Source organism: Antedon bifida, chromosome 4 (genome assembly GCF_963402885.1).
Source record: "Antedon bifida chromosome 4, ecAntBifi1.1, whole genome shotgun sequence".
Lineage (NCBI taxonomy): Eukaryota > Metazoa > Echinodermata > Crinoidea > Comatulida > Antedonidae > Antedon > Antedon bifida.
Window position 1 is genome coordinate 23,648,324 of NC_136229.1, and position 20,841 is coordinate 23,669,164.

Below are 20,841 nucleotides of genomic sequence, written 5' to 3' on the forward strand. Positions count from 1 at the left end.
GCCTAGGTCTGACTAACCAGGCCAGGGTGCCAGGGCCCGGGGGCTAAGCTAGCCTAGCTATATGCCCTACTAGGCTAGGCCTAGGCTACTACTAGCTCGCGAGAAGCACCCTACTACTTGGCCTAGCCTAGCTGGTGGGCCTAGGAGAAGGAGGTCAGGATAGATATAGGCCTACTACAGGGGAAAACAGACGACCGGGACCACGAACGATTGGGCCCAAAACAAAGTGTGAGAGATCGGGCCCACCCAGCCTGCCCAGCCCAGTCCCAACCCAGACGATCAGGCCCAACAAATAAAACGATTGGGCCCAAATCGGTCACGTTTATTTGGAATTTTTTATGGCTATTTTTTTTCTATAGGCCCATCTTTTTTCACTTTGACCAAAAGTTGGACCGAAAACAACATTATTTACCTGAAAATACTATAATTTAAAGCAAAAAAAGTCAAATTGACTGAGTCAATGAGTTTTTGGTTGAATTTACAATTCGTCATTTACAAATAATTACTGACACCGTGGTGCGTCAAAAAACTTAGATGCTACATCACATCAATGAACAATGGTGTGTCAATGTCTGTCACTTTACCACCCACAATATCATAAAATAAACAACATGGTCTCAGTACAGTGTGTCAAAATGGTGCGTTATAGTCACCTAAAAAGGTAATTAACATTTTTGATGCACAGGTACGTCATGATATTCATAAGGTATGCCGCACATTGGACAAATGACACACCTCTCCGGGGGTCGTATAGTGGGTCATACAATTGACAAGTGCATTACAGTGTAAGGTTTTCTATCCAATTTTTGGTCATTTTTGGTATTTGTTATTATAGTAGAAAAATATGTCTATGGTCTTAACTTATTATTTATAGAGTCAAGTCCTACAGTAGGTAGCGAAAATTGTTCGTGTAAAAACACAGCACTAATTTGTAGCAAACTTACACTTACAGGCCAACATAAGCCAACATGTCTGCAGGAGTAAGGTCAATGCGAAGCACTCCCAGTGAGCCACCTATGTTTCTACAACGACCTTCATCTGGAAGCTCTCAAAATGTGGAACACATACTTGCACGGACATTTAGACAGTACTATACCAGAGATTTGGTTTCAGACGAAACTGTAAGAAATTTAAACAAGTCACGAGCAGGGGACAATAGCTATCACGATAAATATGTGGATGAATTAACCAAGGTAACTTGATTGATACAGTTTAATTATCGTCAGGTCCCGGAAAAATGTCCTATAGTGGAATCTACTGTATGACCCGAAAAGTGTCCGTCTGCTTTTTGAATTATTTAAATTCTCTGATAGGTCAAACTAACAGGATTTTATTTTATCAGAAAGATACAAGAGCTATTTGCACAAGGAGGTTAAATTGTAATTATTGAATAAAGATCAAAATTTATATCTATTTAGTTTTAATATGTTTAAATTTGTTTCTGTTTCTAGGTACAAGCTGAACATGAGCGACGGCTAGCAGAAGCTTCGATGTTGTCACAGCATATCATGCAGGCTAGAGCTAAAGCCCTTGAGGCAGACAGGAAGGACTTGGATGAAGCAGCTGAAGGATGTGATATGTACCATGAGCTAGGCCTACCACCCAGTATGTACAGTATCAATCAAGTTTATCATCTTTATTTATCATCTTAATGCTGTCATATATGTTATATACTGTATTAATTATTGTTCTTTGTCATTCTCATGGTATGACAATAGTTACACTAAGATCACTATTCATCTACATTCTTTTCATAACCATCCATCAATATTGTCTTGTCAATTCTGTCAGGTGTCATCTGTGTTATGTTGCATTGTCACCATGATTATTGGTGTCATTTTCATCATTGTCATTTAGTAGAGTGTGTCTTTTTTATGAATGACTTAGGATGACACGCACAACACAAAATGTTATTGCTATTATTTTTATTCTGCACATTTCATTAAATACTGTAAAATCTTGCTTATTACAGAATGGTTTCTTTTTTGAACAATGTATCATTGTATTAATCATTTTATAAATAAGCAACATCCTTCATATTGACCAAATCACCTATAAAGCCAAAATCATTGAAACTAATTCCAATTTCTTGAAAAAACATTAATACTGTGATTGTTTTTTATTTTATTTTTCCAGGTGAATCAAACTACAGGTCATTCTTAGATCTCGATCTTCTTAAAAATCACAACTTGATTATTCCAGAAGATTTCTCAACAGCAGAAAAGCCAATAACCAAAGCTCCTAAAGGTAGGAATAATACCAAACCAATTGTGTATCATTCTTAAATCTATTGGAAGGAGATGAAGCTTGTAATGATATCAACAATATACAATATTCATAGCATTGTATAAAAGATGATGGCTTACATCACTTTGGACTGTGTGCTTTACTATAGCATTGTATATACTTACTATTTTGATACGTATGTAGATAAAATACAGCCAACTCTCCCTACTGTATAACCAGATGTTGCAGGCTGGCAAACACCCTGAACTGGCCGTTTACCCAGATACTACAAGGCAGCCCAGCCCAAAACCAAACACCCTGAACTGGCCGTTTACCCAGATACTACAAGGCAGCCCAGCCCAAAACCAAACACCCTGAACTGGCCGTTTACCCAGATACTACAAGGCAGCCCAGCCCAAAACCAAACACCCTGAACTGGCCGTTTACCCAGATACTACAAGGCAGCCCAGCCTAAAACCAAACACCCTGAACTGGCCGTTTACCCAGATACTACAAGGTAGCCCAGCCCAAAACCAAACACCCTGAACTGGCCGTTTACCCAGATACTACAAGGCAGCCCAGCCCAAAACCAAACACCCTGAACTGGCCGTTTACCCAGATACTGCAAGGCAGCCCAGCCCAAAACCAAACACCCTGAACTGGCCGTTTACCCAGATACTACAAGGCAGCCCAGCCCAAAACCAAACACCCTGAACTGGCTGTTTACCCAGATACTACAAGGCAGCCCAAAACCAAACACCCTGAACTGGCCGTTTACCCAGATACTACAAGGCAGCCCAGCCCAAAACCAAACACCCTGAACTGGCCGTTTACCCAGATACTACAAGGCAGCCCAGCCCAAAACCAAACACCCTGAACTGGCCGTTTACCCAGATACTACAAGGCAGCCCAGCCCAAAACCAGACACCATGAGCAGTCTTAAAATCAAATCACTCTGGGCTGGCTCAAAATGTCTTTTTATGTATAAAATAATTGAGAACAAATTTAGGCATTGATTGTACAATGATTTTGTGATTTAAAAAGCAAGCTATTTATGCTTCCAAGATTCCAAACATTTGAAATCTTTTCGAAGTTAAATACTTATTTTTCAATGATAACTAAACTTTGTTTTTGCAGGAGAAAAAAGACCTCATTATTCACTAGCCACAGAGACGTCCACACAGCATGGCATCAAAGAGATGCAGTCTGGTGACTGGCAATCAGAGTCTAGTTCATCAAGTCGACTATCATCCTACAATGTGATTGATCCTGTAGGTATATTGATTATGTTTTAGGTTCACTCAATAACAACCATTACACTACTAAATGCTGTGAATAAATGGAGCGTTTCTCTTTTAAAAATGTTGTATGATTCTATTTGAGTTTACAGTCTATACCAAGTCTCTTTGGATAAGGACTGCCATGTTTTTTTTAATCAGATACCTACAAAAGTACAGTGGAAAGACCACATGTCTGCAGAAAAACGTGAACGTGATCGTAAAGATCTTGCTATCGTTCATAAGAAATCTGACTTCCTTCGCAATCCTCGACATCGACCGCCATCAGAGGCTAAAGGAGGAAAACTGCTCATCAAACCAAATAAAGTAGTTCACAAGCTTGGAGGCGCTAAACCTAAAGTATTGGTGACGAGGTGCGTGCTTTTTCTCATAAATAAAATTTAAATTGCTTTTATAGTGTAATTCATAAAAACCAATCATGAATCATGCTGTCTATATATTTATATATAACTGGTTTACATACTTTGTTTTATAGTGAAAAAGAACCATCAGTAATTTTCCTAGCTACGCCCTCTACAGTCATGTTTACAGACTACAAAGTACGACAAGTGTATGAAATGACCTTAGACTTGAAAAATGTATCGGCTGCCAGTCGCAAACTTAGGGTCATTCCTCCAAAGACAGAATATTTCTCTGTTGGCCTTGGTAAGACTCCAAACAAATTACTTTCATTTATTTATAAATAGCAAAGATAGTTTCTGTCCCTGGCAGGTTTTCAAATGTAGTTTAAAACCTTCACAGGACAATTACGGTCATTTTGCTATGTCGTGTATGGATGCATGTAATAGCAAAAATGTATAATTATGTACAAATGCTCTCTCTTATAATAAACATGCTATTACATTATTGAAATAATTTCCATGTAAAGTATGGCTGAGGAATCCCCTTTGGCGGATTTAGAGGGCTATCCCCAGTACCATACAAAATGATTGCATATTTTTGTTTTGTTTTTATCGGTATTTGTACTTGTATGGTATTGTAGGGGCCCTCATGAGACAAGCTTTAGCTTCTAGTGCAAGCCCCAGTTATTATGGTTATAACTGAATAAATGTATATGAATTAATGAAATCAAATCAACATTATTGTAAATATGGGTTTTTAGAAAATTTTCAAAATGTTTGAAACTAAATTGTTTTCTTTGTAGGTCAATTTCCTGGTGAATATGGCATCATTGCTCCTGGAATGAGTTGCCAGTACAACCTCCGCTTCATCCCTGATGCTCTCATGGACTTTGATGATGAGTTACAGATTCAAACTCAGTCTAGCCAGCCTTTGGTGGTTCAACTGCAAGGCAGGAGAAAACCACCACAACTCACATGTAAGTTAAGCTAAACTTTTAAGCTCTGCCTACACTATCAATCTTTATGTAACAAAAAAAAATGTGCCCATATATGGACATGATGATGTCATATCACTACTATATTTGGGTATATCACTACCATATTTGGGCACATCACACTTTTTTTTGTCATACTAGTTTGATAATGTATACAGAAATAATGTGAACTAAGGCCCTGTGAAAACTATTGTGGGCACTTTATATAAATCATGACATTTGTTTGAAAAGGATGTAGCCCTTGGCTAGTTTATCAAATCTTATTCTTCCAGCAGATTTCACCTTTCATACTTTTAACGCTATGCAGAGTACAAAACATATACAATAGGTTTGACTGGTTTTAACATTCAATTATATTAATGCCTTACTCAATACTATTAGGAAATACTGTATGTTGGTTACCAGGTGCAAACATGATGTGGGTATGTTAAGACATAATGCACAAGACAGGAAGAAGTGTAGAGATGGTGTACCAGTATGGAAGGAGTGACAGTCAGTAAGCCATTTGAAGAGGAAGAAGAATTACCCTATATTGGTCCTCAATAAAATTATTCTTCTATTATAATCCTGACCATTAAAGTATCTTCATTATTTCAGTGGACAGTGTGATAGACTGTGGCTACTGTTTAGTAGGCGGAAGACATGTGGCTCAGTTTACAGTGAAGAACACTGGTGGAAGTGGTAAATTCTGCATCATGCCTAGTGACTCCTGGCCTGCTACTAATCTCAAGGTTTGTAGTACTGTGTTCTTTATTCCATAAAACAACAGTGTATTACACAATCTCAAGGCCATCTTGTGGGACAGAGGTTTTGAAATTGACATTTCTAAATGGTCTGAACACAACTCTTGTTTTCAAATTTACTATTTTTTTCTAAATTGATTGTTTTTAACTTGCTCTTTATAGTCATTAAATCCTGAAAGGGTAAAACTTGAGCCGTTTCAAATTCAACCAGCTATGTTTGAATTGCCAGCAGGATATTCCATTCTTTTACAGGTAAGATTTTTGCTATAAATGAATGCATTTATTAATATTTTATCCCTCTTTTGTGCAGTGTATCCTAATCATCATGCATAGTTTCACACACATTTTTAAAAACACGTTATTTGAGTTCCTAAATTTCTTTCTAATAAACAAACATTTTTTGTGATTTTCATGAGGAGTTGTTTTACCAAATCAAAAGTTTTGATTTTTCTTTTCCACATGTTATAGGTTGTGTTCACACCAGCGTCTGTTGATACGTTTATCCAGAAGATTACAATGATATGTGACAATTGCCATGTGAAACACTTCACTCTAAAAGGTAAGGACTGAACAAGACCAGAGAGTAATTCGTTTTTCGCACACTCGGAAATCTGTGAGCATGTGCAGAATAAAAATTATGTGGTGCGTCATGAAAATGAAACGTTGCTAACTTCAATGTTTGCAATGAATTTGTGTCATCATAATCAACAATATTACCATATCGTCATCTAATCAATTGTCACTGAAATCATCACTACTATTATCTGTTTCGTCATTTTCAATAGCATTAAAATCATCATTACCATCACCATTGTTGTGATCATTCATTGTCATTACCACCACCAAACATCATAATTTCCATTATGTAAAACTAAACACCTTTTGTCTTGGAAACAGGTGAAGGTCAAGAACCCGGTGTGAAACTTGTAAGTGTCAAACCAGGTGGAGAGAGTTTCCCTCTGCTAGGTGAGATCTGTGACACCACTGCTGGTCATCTTATTAACTTTGATACACTGAATCCAATGACATATGCAGAGAAGAAGGTACAGATTCAGAATACAACGTAAGTATTGCCAGACAGATTGCTCATTCTGTTACTGTTGTGTACTAACACCAATTAAGGTAGAATATCCAAACATAAAAGCACAACAAGAAAACACTTGTGAGTCGAGGTTTAGTCGTTCTCCATCTTCCCCGCATCCAGGCTTTATTCATTCTCCACAACACTATATATACATAGAGGGCCTTACAACATTAAAATTGGTTACACGGTTACAAGTGGTGTACAGTATATGACAGTTACTCAATTTAAAACTTTTAAAATTATCAAGTGAAAGAAAAAAATTCTTAAGCTCTGTCTTTACTATCAAACTGTGCCCAAATATGGTAGTGATATGACATAATCACGTCCATATATGGACATTTTTTTGTCACATAAAGTTTGATAGTGTAGACAGAGCTTTAGTTTAGTTATATTGATATAGAAAGGAAGGACTGACCCTGTTGTGTGCCCATTGCCACTACATTCTACACTACTTTTCAAATCATTTAAGGACAATACACTGAGGTGCAATAAGTAACAAGTGAAACCATTTACAATAGCATATGTAGTATGTTTATTATGTTTCCATAGAAACGTACCACTATCCTTTTCATGGGACATGTTCAAGCCAAGTTTAGAATGTCCAAAAGCAGGGATGACATCATCAGCAAGCGATGGTCAAGTAATTGGCAGATTGCGAGATGGTGGAGGTCACTACTGTATCGCACCGGATCAAGGCACTCTGTCACCTAATGCAATCAAAGAATTTATTGTAGGATTCTCTCCAGATACGGTAAGCACTTGATAATTTTTTAAATAGATAGTTCTTTCTCATATTACTGTCTGTATATGTTAATATCAAACTTATATTCATGTTGCTGAAAGAATGCATATTATGTTTTAGTAGTATTATTAAATGTTTTCATTGATGTGGGATATAAAATAAGTAAATAAAAAGAAATGACAGGACCCAATTTTAATATTTTATATTATGTTTATGTTTATGATTTTTTTCCTAATTGAAGTATCCATTTTTTTATAGATTGGTTCATTTCATAATGTTGCCCATTTAGTTCTTCATGGCATACCAGTTATCAACGAACCTAAGCCACTGTCAGGAAAAGCAAATAAATGGAATGGAAATGGAACCAAAAGCTCATCAGCCTCCACCAGAGAGCTGACTACTAAGGATTTAGTAGGCCTAGAGGTTGAACTTAAGGCAAAGTGTGATGCGTACCATGTGTTAGTGCAACCATATGCTATCATAGTGCCTGGTAGTACCTTAGTTACTACAACTATTAGAAAACATTTTCAGGTACATTTGTTACTTTTACCATTTTCCATACTAAAACCTGTTGTTGGAATTTAAACAAGTAGCCATTGTACCAGCCAGCCATATTGATATAAAATTACTTTCATTTTTTAGATGGTCAACTTTAGCCAGTACCCAGTAATATTCCAATGATCATCTTTGATTTGTGAATGTGGTATCAAAGAATCTTGTTAAAAAGTAGCTACTTCGTCAAATTCATACATACATTAATAATTTTCCATTTTTCAGATGGTCAACTTTAGCCAATACCCAGTAACATTCAGTTGGTCATCTTTGAGTGACTGTCATATTGTAGAGGTTGGAACTCCCCAAGGTATCATTCCTGCTGGAGAAGTTGCTGACTTGAAGCTTACCATTACTGGTGGACAGCCTGGCCTAATTGACCACACACTGATTTGTAAGATTGAATACCAAGATGAGCCGCTTATGCTTCGAGTGAGGGCGCACATCAAGGTAATAATTTTCTTGGAGATAATTTATCAACCTTACTATTAAAATCTGGTTGGGAAAGTTAATGTCTTTGTATAAAGGGTCTTCCACACCTGTTCCGGCACGGGTCTGGTCTGGCGATTCAAACGCCAATGTTTCGTTTTCACGACACTCCACGCAGTTATGCACCAATTGATATGAGGGGAACGTGAAAACGAAACATTGACATTCGATTGGAATTGCCGAACCACAACCATGCCGGAACAGGTGTGAAAGACGCTTTACTGTGACACAAATTCTCTAGGGTCAATGAAGTTGTAAAGATACACAGTAGTAATTTATTTATTGTACAGTAGTTCTTGGAAAGTATTCTTAAATATAATTGTACCTTCAATAGGGTCCAGAGGTAGTAATTGACACCCCATCAATTGACTTTGGTCTTGTTCGGAATAAGTATGAAGTAACAGAAGAAATTGTGATTAGGAATACATCGCAGATTCCAGCAAAATGGAGTATAGAGGAAAGTAAAGATCATCTAGATACAGAACTGAATGATGTAAGACTGTTTATCTTTATCAATTTATCTTTGTCCTTGTTTGATAATCCATTTGCTGCTCAAACAAAGATTTCGGTAAAATCTTATGCAGTATTAGATATATAATTTTGGTATTTGGTAGTCATTATAAATGTTTTTTTTTCTCCCAGGGTATGTCAGAGTTTTTATTTAGGCCATCCAGTGGTGATTTACCAGGATTGGGTTCTACTGTCATCACGGTGACCTTTAACCCTTCTCACTGCAGACACCTTAGATCAGTCTTTGAATGCTCCGTCATTGGTGGTATATCAAGGTAAATGAGCACTATCTATAGTTTTTACTAATATACCATAACATCTCCCAGTTTAGCATCATTTTGAGGGAACAATGCACCAAAAAGGCCCCATCTCGAAAAAAAGCCCCCTCTTCGGTCTGCAAAATTAATCTCGAAAAGAAGCCCATCTTAAAAGAAGCCCACCCAAGAGTACTAAATGGGATTCTTATTGATGTTTTACACTATGTACGTAATACAATCAACTCTCACAATATCAAGACTCTCTGTTAACTAAACGTTTCTTCAGGTCCCAAATTCTATTTATACCATTAAAACCCCGGATTTCCGGAAAGAGAGTGTTGAATGTTCATGTTGATGTTGTCTTGTATTTGTTTCCCTATTATTGTATTGTTTTTATGAGCATCTCGAATAAAGCCAATCAATCAATATCCCAACTGTTTATTTCTTGATACTAACATTTGTTTGTGATCATTTTAAGCTCTGTCTACACTATCAAACTTTATGTGACAAAATGATGTGCCCATATATGGACATGATGACATCACTACCATATTTGTGCACATCACACTTTTTTTTGTAAAACTAGTTTGATAGTGTAGACAGAGCTTTACAAATTCAAACTTTCGAGAAGAATCTTTTGATGAATGAATATTTGATATATGATCTGAAGAATGTGGTAAAGATTATATATTATAATAATAGTAACATTATCATTAATTTTCTGTATAGCTACATTGGTGTACAAGCAGACATTAAAGAACCACAGGCTTGTCTATTATCAAGTCACCTACAAATGCCTGAGGTTTATGTCAATGTACCGATAAAACACACTGTTCAACTTCTGAACCAGACCCCACTTGCTACAAGGTTTTTCTGGGGTGAGGTGAGTATTGTATACCAATTTCGAGGTCTAAGGTATTGTTTTATTCATTTTTTCAAAATTCTGAAATATTCGTAAGATGTAAAGTGCTTTGAATTAATTGCCTTGAATTTAATAATTTATTTGTATAGCATACAATTTGTTCATTGCTCAGTCAAAAAGAACAGGACAAGTGAGTTTTGAGTAGTGACTTGAAGCTGTCTAATGATGGGTTTACTGCCTAGGTCCATCAGAAAGTCTAATTTCCCTAGCTATCTTTGCTCCTCTAAATCTTAGGAAGGCAACATATAAAATGTTGCTACTACGGTATGTTTATTCTTGTGATAAAACAACAACACAACCATCTTCATTTACAGTAATACCTATAATAAATGCATAGTTACCAACCGCCTTGTATCGTTTGGGATGGTCTCGCATTTTAAATTGATTTTTAATGAAACACGCATCAAATCTCGCAGGCTGGTAACTATGTAAATGTTGTAACAAGAATTAAATTTGTTGTTAAAATGTTGTACTTTTGTAGACTCAAGGTAACCAGTCTGAATATTGTACAATAGTTTGCCAACCAAGTTCTGGAGTATTAAAGCCTAGGCAACAAATTGACATTGTTATTGAATGCATATTCCGAAAGCAAGAAGAATTAAGTGATGTGTGCATACCATGTCATGTTGAGGGTATGTGTGACCCTGTGTACCTCAAGTTGTCGGGAACTGTACAAGGTTTAAAAGTGTCTTACTACAAAAAAGATGAACAAGAAGCTATGTAAGTATTTTGAAATTGTTTCAAATTAATTATTATTTTGGTGAATGGTTGTACCAGTGATGAGAGTGGTGTTGATGGCAGCATTGTGAATCATAGAGAATGAGATGATGGTAGGGCCAGCTTCACTAGAAGTCTATGAGTTCTGACCTAGTATTTTACGGACTACTTTGTGTAATTTAGTGCAATGTCTGTGGTATTAAAAAACACAACCAAAAAATATTGTGTACACTTAAATGTAGCATTAATCTAAATGCCAACTTTATGCCAATGGCTACCAGATGTCTCTATGTAGATGGTTACCGGAGCCAGTAGCAGATGATTATGATTGAGTATTTTACAGGGATAGGGAGTATTCTGTTCGTGATTAGGAAGATGGTAATGGTATATGATTTAAGTTCCTGTTCCCAACTAGTCATCCATTCATAGAAGCACTGATGTAGAAAGTCTATCTGGTGGTGACTATATAATGGAAACGACTCAAGAAAAGACCAAACTTTGGCTTTTGATTGAAATGTTTTGTTAGAAATATAGATGTAATGATTTAATGTTAATGAAGATGGCTATTGTGATGTAGTTGGTTATTTATGGCGATTATTAAATTAAAAGAGGATGAAATCATTCTAGCTTATTTCCTGTTATTATACATATACAAAATTATCATCTATACAGAATTGAAGATGATGATTTAAGCCTAGACTTTGGAGATGTTGAACTTGGGAACTTCACAAAAAAAGTCTTCTGTATCAAGAACCAGACTGCTATTTCAGCTTCTTATAATATTCTTGTCAGCCATTTCCAAGCAGGAAAACCACCAACTCCTCCAGAAGAAAAAAAGGAAAAATATGAAAAGTAAGGGTGGCTATATTATTCACCATTAACACTTAAGCTAATGGAAACCCTGTCCTTAAAATTCAGGAGTTATCCTGTCAACACTTAACACCACTTAAATGAAATACTTCAGCGTGATTTGCCACTGAAATTTGCACTGAGGAAAAGCTAAGTGTTGTCCAAAAGCTCTGAAAATTCTTTCTGCCTGTTTTGCTTTATTGTTAAGATTTCCATTGAGATCCAGCCACTGATATGCACAGCATTGTAATTTTTTTTTCAGTATTTGCCTTTTTAAAAATAATATAGAATAGAGTTATATTTATTTTTTATTATTGTAAGACAACAACTTCTGCTCTGTTTTGATTGATTGATAATTGATTGAAATATGTTTATTTAGCTATTTTGGTTTTGATTAAAGGACAGTTTGAACAAAGTGTAATTAAGATTGTGCTTAAATCTTATAGCAGGTGGTCTAATTACATACACTCCTCTCCTCAAAGCCGAAGCCTTCTTAGCCGTACACAAAACATAGCTGACCCAATGAGTAAGAGCCCATCTAAACTGTTAGCAGATTATACCAAAGTGGTTCTTCGAGAGGGTAAAGGCCTAGCCTTCGTGGTTCAGCCATCATGTGGGATGCTTGATCCATTTGATGAACTGGAAGTGGAGGTTACTGCTTATGCGGATATGTGGGGGCAGTATTCAGATGACCTTGTTTGTAAGGTAGAATATTAAATGTTGTTAATTCATTTTACACATGAAAGATTTTTGATATTATTAAAGTGATTACTATTACTTTTTAATTATCTTTTTGTTCCTAAAGCAAGATTACTGGAACATTTATATTCAATAATACATATAGGCCACTGGTCTTAATTCTGAGTATTACTGTAGTGCAGAATACTATCTTATTTTATATGCAAGATAAGTTAATTTGAACTAGTGCTAGTTTAGGTGTTTTTCTTCAAAATTCCTGATTTTTTTTTGCCTGACAAGGCAGAATAAATTTAAATACTGTATGATCTATTACATTAACTGTTGTCATCAGAGACTACTGTATTAGTATTTAACACAAACAAACTCAACCAAAGTTGACTCCATTTCAATTTTTTTTGTTTAATTAGGTGTCTGGTCAAGAAGATGTTATAATTCCACTAAGCATATCCATCACTGGCTGTCCACTCAACTTCCAAATGGCCACACTAAAAGGTCAAATACCAGTGGTCCGCTTTGGGACTCACGTTCCTGGTGTAGCAGCCATTAAGAGGCCACTAAGAATCATGAATAAAAGTTCATTTGGTAAGATAATTTACAGATATTCTTTAAATTAATTGCCTATATGAATATGGCTTCTCACAGTTACAGACCATTATAATAATATCCTAGATTTTTAATCACCTAATGTTGTGAAACGTCAGGCGTACATAATTACCTGGTCATTTTTTTATCAAACATGTATAGAAACATACCCCCATAATGCGTTTAGTAAACAGTGCAAAGTTGTGTCTTGACCCTACCAGGTACCCATTTGTACACCTGGATGGAGAAAGGCAAACATGAATAAAGTCTTGCCTAAGGATACAAAAAATTTTACAAGCATTGGATTCAAACCCACAATCTCGCTATCAGTGGTCCACCATCCGACCCACTGCGCCACACACCCTTACAGACCATCATCCTACAGTATCTGCTCCTCTGGAAATCACTGGCAAATGTACTTATGTACCTATGACAGGAGAATCCATCTATGGTTGAGAAAACTTTTGGTTTGGTATGAAAATCTGCTTCTTTTAACAAGAAGGTTTACATAAAAAATAAAGACCAATGAAGATGTCAATTATTGAACTAGAGGTCAATAAGTTTTTTGTATGTGTATTTCAAATGTTATTTCTTCTTTTTTTTTTTTTGGTTGGTACAGATATTAGAGTTGACTGGCAGATGTTTAACCTACAAGAAAACGATAATAAACTACTTGATATGATTACTAGCATTGGTGACCCATTTCCTGAATGTGATGAAAATGGATTTGAAATCATTCCTACCGAAACTGAATTGTCACCAAGAGTAAAGGAAAGTGAATTGTCACCAAGAGAAAAGGAAGAAGGACTTACCCCTGATATTGAGGTGACCGGTGAAGAACATGGTGAACCCATGTCAGAGGTCAATGAGCAACCTCAAATAATTAGAGTTCAATTTAAAGAGCATGAAGGGAATAGGGCCGAGGAACCTTTTGGAATTATTACTAAGCAAATGGTAAGATAATTGGTTTTTTAATGTAAAATCACGAAACTATACAAAAGATAGTAGGATTTATAGTAAGTATTTACTTACACTAACTTTTGGGCCAAGACAAAATGTTACACAAATTTGACATGAAAGACTTTAAATTTACTTACAGGTTATTCCAGCCAGAGGAAGTCTACAGATAACAGCGACATTCAGTCCCAGCATGGTCTCCCCTACCCAGATAAGGACTGTTGAGTGCGTAGGCTATGCACTAGGGTTTATGAGTCTGAATCGAGAGGATGATCGCTTCAAAGAGAATGCTTACAAGAGGTTGCATGGCTATGATATGACACCGCTGAGACTGAACCTAACAGCCTTCATAAAGCCTGCAGTGTAAGTCACTTATTTGTCATCACAACAACCAGTATCTACAAAAATTAATAAAAAACTTAAAAGAACATAAAACAATGATGAAAAAAAAAATTCAAAATACAATTTTCCCAGCCCACTACTTAAAATGCATTCTGAAATGAGACCAGATATTTCTGATGATTTTGTTGCTAATGGTTATGAACTTATAGAGCACAAAATAAAAATATATATATGAAGCGTTGTGAAGAAATGAAAAGGGTGAAAGTGTAAAGCTCTGTCTACACTATCAAACTAGTTTGACAAAGGAAGTGTGATGTGCCCAAATATGGTAGTGATATGACAACATCATGTCCATATATGGGCACATTGTTTTGTCACATAAAGGTTGATAGTGTAGACAGAGCTAATAAGTTCATGCCAGGACCCAAACCAAAATATGAAGATATTCCCTTGTCGCTAACCATTGACCGTACATTATATTTCCTCTAGGCTGACAATTGAGACAGCAGATGATGATGGTATGACATACACCACAGCAGCAAGTCATCTCATAGTGGATGGAAACATCGGTAAAGAGTACACAAAGACAGGCCTAGCAACTTTGATGAACAATACAGAAACACCTTTAACATTCCAACTTGTCGTACCAGAACCATTTGCCCTTGGTCAAGTGGAACCAAAACCAACGGGTGGTACTGATGGTTTTATTACTGTCAAACCAAGGCATAATTTACAAGTAAGTGGGTTTTTTGCATATATATACCAACGGCATGAAAGTAATAAAGTATTATCGTCCTATTCATACTTTGTATCTACCTGTACTTTTGAATATACTGTATTTGTGATGATAATGTTTACAGTATATTGTATACAAAGCAAGTGACCAGATCTTTTTGGTTTGGTTTCCACTAGGACGCAACGCATAGATGAAAGCACAATGCAAATAATATTACCTAGCACAAGTGATGGATTATTCACACTGTTGCTTGTCCTTGGTCAATTCACGTCCGTTTTGCGCTTACGGCATTGAGTTATATCCTAGTAGGAACCAAGCTTTAAGCTGCATTCACACTTGTTATGACAGTGCAGTTTTGTTAGATAACCGAAAATCATTTTTAAATCAGTTTAAAGAATTTAACCTTGCCATCTTCCATTCGGAACACATGTGAATGTATCCTTAAATGCCATAGTTACTTGTTTTCACAGATACAAGTTTCTTTCCGATTAACGTCGGAGTTAATACAACGCTATCTTGATGAACTACGACCTGACCAAGAAATGGAAGGTGTGGCATTAATAAAACGTGATCAGGAAAGAAAATTTACTATCGACAAAAATCTACAAATTGTATACAATAATACATCCATTCAGGTATGGATATAATTCTTTGCAACACCAGAACAAAATGATTTAGGGATGTCAAAATGATTATACTGCAGTTACTATTTTATACTGTAATATAATGTAAATTGTTAGTGTTTTTCAATGTTCAAGTTTATGAGTCAATTACTGAAACAAACCGTGTGTTTATGATTATCCCCAAAAAAGCTTGTTAAATATTGTATAAACAATTTGAAAAGTAAACATTGTTAGTTAGTTTACTGCAGTAACTGCAGTAGGAGAATTTGAACATGGTCTCTTATTAGACAAATAAACCACAGCAGACTATAGCACAGTTGTTTACTTTTTAGATAGTTGACTCCATAAGATCAAGATTTGATTATTAATTTTTAATTAATTAATTTTGTTTGTTGCAATAGCCTGTACCCCTGTATGCCTCCATCGTGTTACCTTCTCTCGTGTTGTCATGTGATTGCTTGGACTTTGGTGTGTGCCATGTTGGACAGCAACGAGAAAAAGAGATACTGCTACGGAACCCAACGTCCTCGGCCAGCTTTTGGACAGGTGTCATAGGTATGTATGCTAAAAGACTGTAGTAACAGCCACACCAAACCAAAACCAGTACAGTAGTTCATGCTAATTTTTATGTAGTTTAGGACATGGACTCTATTATTACAGGCATTGGGACCATTAATACTTTTGTCAAGGTAGATGACTTTTTGATAATATATACATTGTTGATAAAAAAACATAGCACTAGTGCTCACAATTATGTGGTTGTTTCTCACTTAAAACGGTTTAGACAGGGGCGCCGCATACCATAGCCGTACAATCATCACAGGTTCAAGGCACTCCTCGACCATTGTTCTGGTGGTGGAACAAGTCTTCTCGGATAAGGCCTTAAAACTGGAGGTCCAGTGTACACATTTGGCTTGTGTGGACTCCCCGGTGCATCTTTTGGGAAAAGTAGGGAGATACTCCGATGTACAGGTCCATCTGTCGTTGATGACTGTCATGGGCCCATAGAGGGCCTAATCCAAATGCCCTCAGTTTGCTGTTAAGCTTGAGGTGCATTATGATTATATTTAAATTTACCCCTAGATTGGTGCAATTACCAAGATGATGCTGTGTTTGCATTGACACCAAGTAGTGGCATGTTAGAAGCACATGTGACTCATGTTTCCAGTAGTAAGACTCTGTTAAAGGTTCACTTTACAGCCATGTAAGTAATTATATATTCGCATACTTCCACCAATCACAGAATAAATTTAAGCTCTTCCGTTTATTAAACATCCTCCCTCTGCACTTCACATCACATTTTTTTGTTTTTTTAGGCATAACATTGAGTATGATTGCATCTTCGTTTTGAGAGGCATGCTAGGAGAAGAACCATGTTATCTGAGGGTCAAAGGTGAAGGTTCATATGATAGCCGTCATGAAGCATTAGTGAACATCTGAATTGTATATTTTATGAGAAAGAAAGTTTTAATATAAGGAAAAAATTCTATAAATAACAAAGAATCTTAATTGATTACCGTATATTTCGGTGTATAAGTCGCACCTGTGTATAAGACGCACCCCCTAAGTTGGAGTAAAATATCGGTATTTTTTATATCGTCGATGTATAAGACGCACTTTATATTTCATCAAAACAAGGTTTTTTTAAATTGTAATCAATATTATTGTAATAATATATTTTGTTATATCTACAACGGCGTCTTTTATTTAGGTTTTTTTCTTACCTAGGCTCGGCCGCACCCGCAACATCGAGTGCATGACCGTGTGTGTAACACGCACGTGTGTGGGCTAGCCTCGCTCGATCATTTCGAGAGGGCGCACGTTTTCACGGACAATCGTATTCGATTAGTATCTATGTATCCGAGAAGTGTGTACGCTAGGTCCATGCTATAATCAACTGGAGAATATACTAGTCGAATACCGTACACCATGTGGCCGCCAAGAAGGGCTTGCGCTAGGGGTACGGCGGTCGGCGATCGTGCGTATAACTATAAATAAATACTATTCCAATCGTAATCGTTTACAAAGGAAATGTTATCGGAGCGCCTAAAACAGCTCCATAATGAACAAATCTTTTCATCATATTTAGTATAACATCACGCTAAAATGCCTTGAAAACTAGGCAGAAGCAGGTTGCCGTTACGTTACGGTTAGTACACTGTAGCTAGGCCTAGCCTACTCAGCAGGCCTAGCCAGCGAGGTGACGATATGTACAATCTGTGTGGTGAGGCATTTATGTTCGGTGTATAAGACGCACCCTTAATTTAGATGTCAAATTTGCGTGTCAAAAGTGCGACTTATACACCGAAATATACGGTAGTTTATTTCAAATAGTATATATATATATATATTTTAGAAATGATATTTGCATTATTATTTGTATATTGTTATAGTGTACTGTATTATGTATATTTTGATATTAAGAATAGTTGTAAATTTTGAAAGCCTGCTTTGTGTTGGATAAAGATTTATTTATGGTTTTGAGGGAAACAAATAAAAGTTTTCAACAAAAACAAAAATTGAATTGTGTGTATATAATTTTGTTTTTTGCATTATTGCAGCTAAAAAAAAAACAACTTTGCATAAAACAAGACAATTTGAACAATTAATACATTTAGCATTTTGAAAATTGAAAAAAATATTGTTTTGTTGGAGTTGGTAGCCTATCAGCCATGTAGCTGTAGCGCCACCAATAAAGTTAAGAACGAACTTCGGGGCACCAACGGAACACATGGCCGGCCGACAGAGTGGTAATTTCAATCTATTTAAATCCCGATTTCAATGCATTTTCTATTTTAAAAGTATACAAATTAATGTATGATGTGTACATATAGCGTCCAACTTCGGCGTGGTCTATGAAAAACTAGCCTGACATTAGCTACACTAGAAAGAATGATAGAGCTAGGCTTATTAATTTATTAAGCCCAGGCCTGCCTGCCCTTACCTCACTCAGCCCAGGCGATAACAGTCAAGCATAAACTAGGCTTATATGGTCTGGTTAGGCGGGTGTAGGCATAGTCTAACAAGGCTCAGACTCCAATATATATATATTATATAAAGGACCCCACGCTAGACTCGAGCCTATTGATTTTTTGGTTTTGTATCTATTTTGCTTTTGATTAATAATTATTTATTAACTAGACAAGCCTAAGGAGGGCTAGGTAGTCTCTCTCTACTAGGCCTATTTATTTATTTATTAATATTTTAAGTATTTGTATTTTATACTTTTAAATGTACTACAGTAGCATGTTTTTAAATCACTTTAGAATGCAGTTCAATTATTATTAATCATCATTAAGTCTAATTTATTTCATTCTTTACAAAAATAGGTTGCTCTTGTCTCTTTTTACATCTCTGATAAAAATGGTTCTTTTGGTAAATTGTATGTTATTTTTTGCAACATGAGGGCATTGCACTTGACAAAACCTTTCCACACTTTTTTTTTCTCAAGTTCAACGATCGATCGGAATGTGCTAGATAAAAACTGCATAGATTGTGCATTTACCAGATTATGTACTATACCCCAAGCAAAGGTACTAAACCCAGCAGTTAATGTCCTATCATCTACAACATGCTATGTTACATCAGTTTGACCTTGGCATGAGAATTCCCGCTAGATTTTTGTTAATGTATATTTTGATGTGAGGAATTATGTCATCTACTAAAATGTATGTTAGGAAAATTCCCACACTTTTTGATCGGAATAGAACACGATTCACATACTACACCTACACTAATGGATTTGAATTTTCTTCTCTAATCGCTTTCATTTCTGTTTAAAAATGATTAAAATAAAAAATTGTTTTAAAATGATTAAAATAATTTTTTTATTTAACTAATTATAGTAAGGGACGCCAACGACTGTCCAATTCTTTTTCATTATCAAACCTGAAAACTACTAATAGATTTACCAGAGATCATCTGCTGTGAATTAAATCCATGCATGGGTGAAGGTCGTTGACCTTAGGGTATAAGAAGGTCAGGTTCAAGTAAGTACTATGACTGCCTATTGAATACCCTTTTTATCTATCTGTACTGTAGGATTAAATTAATTATGTAATCAAATGTGTGAAATATAGACTTTCGTAATTAGTTTGATTTTAATAATTTGTGTTGATTTTATAAGCAGTTCACATAATGATGTTAAAATTGTAATCAGAGGACACAGTTATTAATACCCAGGGGTGCAAGGTCACAGTAAGTACCCAGGGGGGCAAGGTCAAAGACATCAGTAATTTTGAAGGTGAGTTGTTTCAAGTTGAATTAAACCATTCACTTTATTCCTCTTTTAGATGGACCATGGATGACAGCAAGAAAACTAGCAGTAGAAATTTAGGTAAATATTTACTATTTTTTTAAGCACCATGTCAAAATTATTCTATTGCAGCATTATTTTGCAAAATGGTTTTGGTAATCATACACACTGAGTGTTTATTGCAGTGACGTGCCTCATAAACTTCTACACTAAAAAAACATACAACATTCTGTAATGTAAAGCTCTGTCTACACTATCAAACTAGTTTGACAAAAGAAGTGTGATGTGCCCAAATATGGTGGTGATATGCCCAAATATGGTAGTGATATGACAACATCATGTCCATATGGGCACATCACATTTTTTGTCACATATAGTTTGATAGTGTAGACAGAGCTTTAAACTATTTATCTTGGTGTGGATATGATACATTTCTGATGAAATTGTTTCACACAAGAGGGAAAAAAGTTTGTGAATTTATATATAGAATTGTTTTAACTTACAGTTTACTTTTCTGTATATCTTGTTTTTGTTTTCATCTTAGTTTTGAAAAACTGTAAAAGATAACAAAACAATTGGTCCTACTGTAATTCTTTTTATTTTTGGAAAAAGAAATTATAGATTATAGAAATAGATTTTTATAATAATATTGATGATTATCTTTGGAAGGAATATATTTTTATAGTAAACATTGAAAATCAGACAATAGCAAGTCTTGGAAAAATGTCTTAAAATAAAAAAAGTTTATTTCATACAACATAATGATACAAATATAGGAGGTATTTTATCAGAATACAGTATTACATTGTACGACGAAGAACTCAGAACAAATTATTACCGTATTATTTATTTGAGTAAGGCCTTCTTGCCTAAAATTAAATTACGGTATAGAAAGCTGTCGATAACTAATTTATTAAAAGTA

At 35.6% G+C, this 20,841-nt stretch overlaps 2 protein-coding genes across 3 annotated transcripts in view; both read left to right on the forward strand.

Moving 5' to 3' along the window:
- The first annotated feature begins 959 nt into the window (after positions 1-959).
- On the forward strand, positions 960-18,188 carry LOC144839598 (deleted in lung and esophageal cancer protein 1-like). 2 transcript variants are annotated; one of them, XM_078695030.1, is made up of 28 exons: positions 960-1,193; positions 1,452-1,605; positions 2,137-2,247; positions 3,364-3,497; positions 3,666-3,877; positions 4,000-4,169; positions 4,669-4,842; positions 5,458-5,591; positions 5,766-5,855; positions 6,072-6,162; positions 6,501-6,666; positions 7,237-7,438; positions 7,688-7,960; positions 8,207-8,431; positions 8,805-8,963; positions 9,113-9,255; positions 9,967-10,120; positions 10,641-10,879; positions 11,549-11,728; positions 12,172-12,430; positions 12,832-13,006; positions 13,626-13,960; positions 14,106-14,326; positions 14,795-15,041; positions 15,512-15,676; positions 16,066-16,219; positions 16,748-16,868; positions 16,981-18,188. In XM_078695030.1, exons 1-28 carry the CDS (start codon positions 969-971, stop codon positions 17,102-17,104), a joined length of 5,037 nt encoding a protein of 1,678 aa, XP_078551156.1. In that variant the 5' UTR covers positions 960-968; the 3' UTR covers positions 17,105-18,188. The 2 variants fall into 2 exon arrangements, with proteins under 2 accessions (XP_078551156.1, XP_078551157.1); XM_078695031.1 differs by having other exon boundaries at positions 12,208-12,430.
- Positions 18,189-19,899: 1,711 nt separating this feature from the next.
- Positions 19,900-20,841, forward strand: part of LOC144841487 (growth factor receptor-bound protein 14-like) — a 72,001-nt gene continuing 71,059 nt past the window's right edge. The window contains exon 1 of the mRNA XM_078697833.1: positions 19,900-20,000. The gene's annotated coding sequence lies outside the window, so the exon portion shown is untranslated. The remainder of the gene's footprint in view (positions 20,001-20,841) is intronic.